The sequence below is a fragment of the Quercus suber genome, unplaced genomic scaffold (genome assembly GCF_002906115.3).
Source record: "Quercus suber isolate HL8 unplaced genomic scaffold, Cork oak 2.0 scaffold_195, whole genome shotgun sequence".
NCBI lineage: Eukaryota > Viridiplantae > Streptophyta > Magnoliopsida > Fagales > Fagaceae > Quercus > Quercus suber.
Window position 1 is genome coordinate 1,061,614 of NW_027069653.1, and position 1,111 is coordinate 1,062,724.

General features: G+C 38.3%; 1 protein-coding gene across 1 annotated transcript in view; it reads right to left on the reverse strand.

The window, feature by feature from the left end:
• LOC111997479 (large ribosomal subunit protein P2) overlaps nt 1–145 on the reverse strand; it is a 7,844-nt gene extending 7,699 nt beyond the window's left edge. The window contains exon 1 of the mRNA XM_024029574.2: nt 58–145. Coding sequence (XP_023885342.1) covers nt 58–145 — 88 coding nt within the window. The remainder of the gene's footprint in view (nt 1–57) is intronic.
• Between the last annotated feature and the right edge of the window lie 966 nt (nt 146–1,111).

The following is a 1,111-nucleotide window of genomic DNA, read 5'->3' on the forward strand; positions in this document are numbered from 1 at the left end:
TTTTTTTTTTTTTTTTTTTTTTTTTTTTTTTTTTTTTTTTAAGTGTGAAAAAATAACCAGAGCCGAGAATGTTCTTGATGTCTTCAGCAGAAGGGGTGGTGTTCCCTCCCAACACAGCAAGCAAATACGCAGCGATCACCTTCATCTTTCTCTACTCAACAACTCACAAACCCTAGCAATCCAAATTTTTAGAGGCTACAATTTAAAATAAAGGCCGAGAAAAGAGGGTTTTATATGTGTGTAGAAGAGACCTAGGGCTTTTGTAGTACGACGTGGAGTACAAGAAACGTGTCTGTTTGGTTCGGGTCCAAATTCCAAATCGGGTCTGGGCTTAACATGCAGGCCTATCACGTGATCTCACGGTCGTCTTCTTCTTCTTCATCTTTTTTTTTTTTTTTAAACGTTTTTTTTACTCACCCTTTTATTTTTAATTTTCCTAATTTTAATATTCAAAACTCTTCAAATATTTGATAGTTTCTTGTGTAGTCCCTTGTTTCTCATACACAAGTAATTACAATGATTTTTTTTTAGGAGTGGCCCTGCGCATTCACATTAGGAATGCCATATATAGGCAAAATTTAGCATGAAGGCCCAAAAAAATCCCCACATATGGACTTGTAAAAACAAGCATTGCAAAAAAAAAATTGCAATACTGCTACAGTGCAATTCTAAAGGTAGAATTGCACTGTAGCATTATTGTAAAAAAAAAAAAAAAAACTAATATTTTATTCAGTTTTTACTTTATCAATTCCTCTCTCTCACCAGTCACACTCTCATCTTTTTTTTTTTTCTAGTTCACTCATTCTATCCCTCCCCTCTCTTGTCTTTTCCAGTTCACTCATTCAATCCCTCCCCTCTCTCGTCCCTCTCTTCCTTTTCATTTTTGATGTGGTGGAGCTCATGGGTTTGATGTGGTGTAGGGTTTCCGTGATGGTGGGGACGGGTGATTGAGGGTGACGATGTGGGTTGTGGGCGTGGGTCAAGTGACAGTGTGGTTCGTGGGTTTGCTGGCGTGGAGGTGGGTTGTGGCGAGGTCGTGCGTGGCGAGTTGGGTTCTAGCGTGAAAAAAAAAAAAAAAAAAAAAAAAACTATTGGGGTTTGCCTTGCTTTC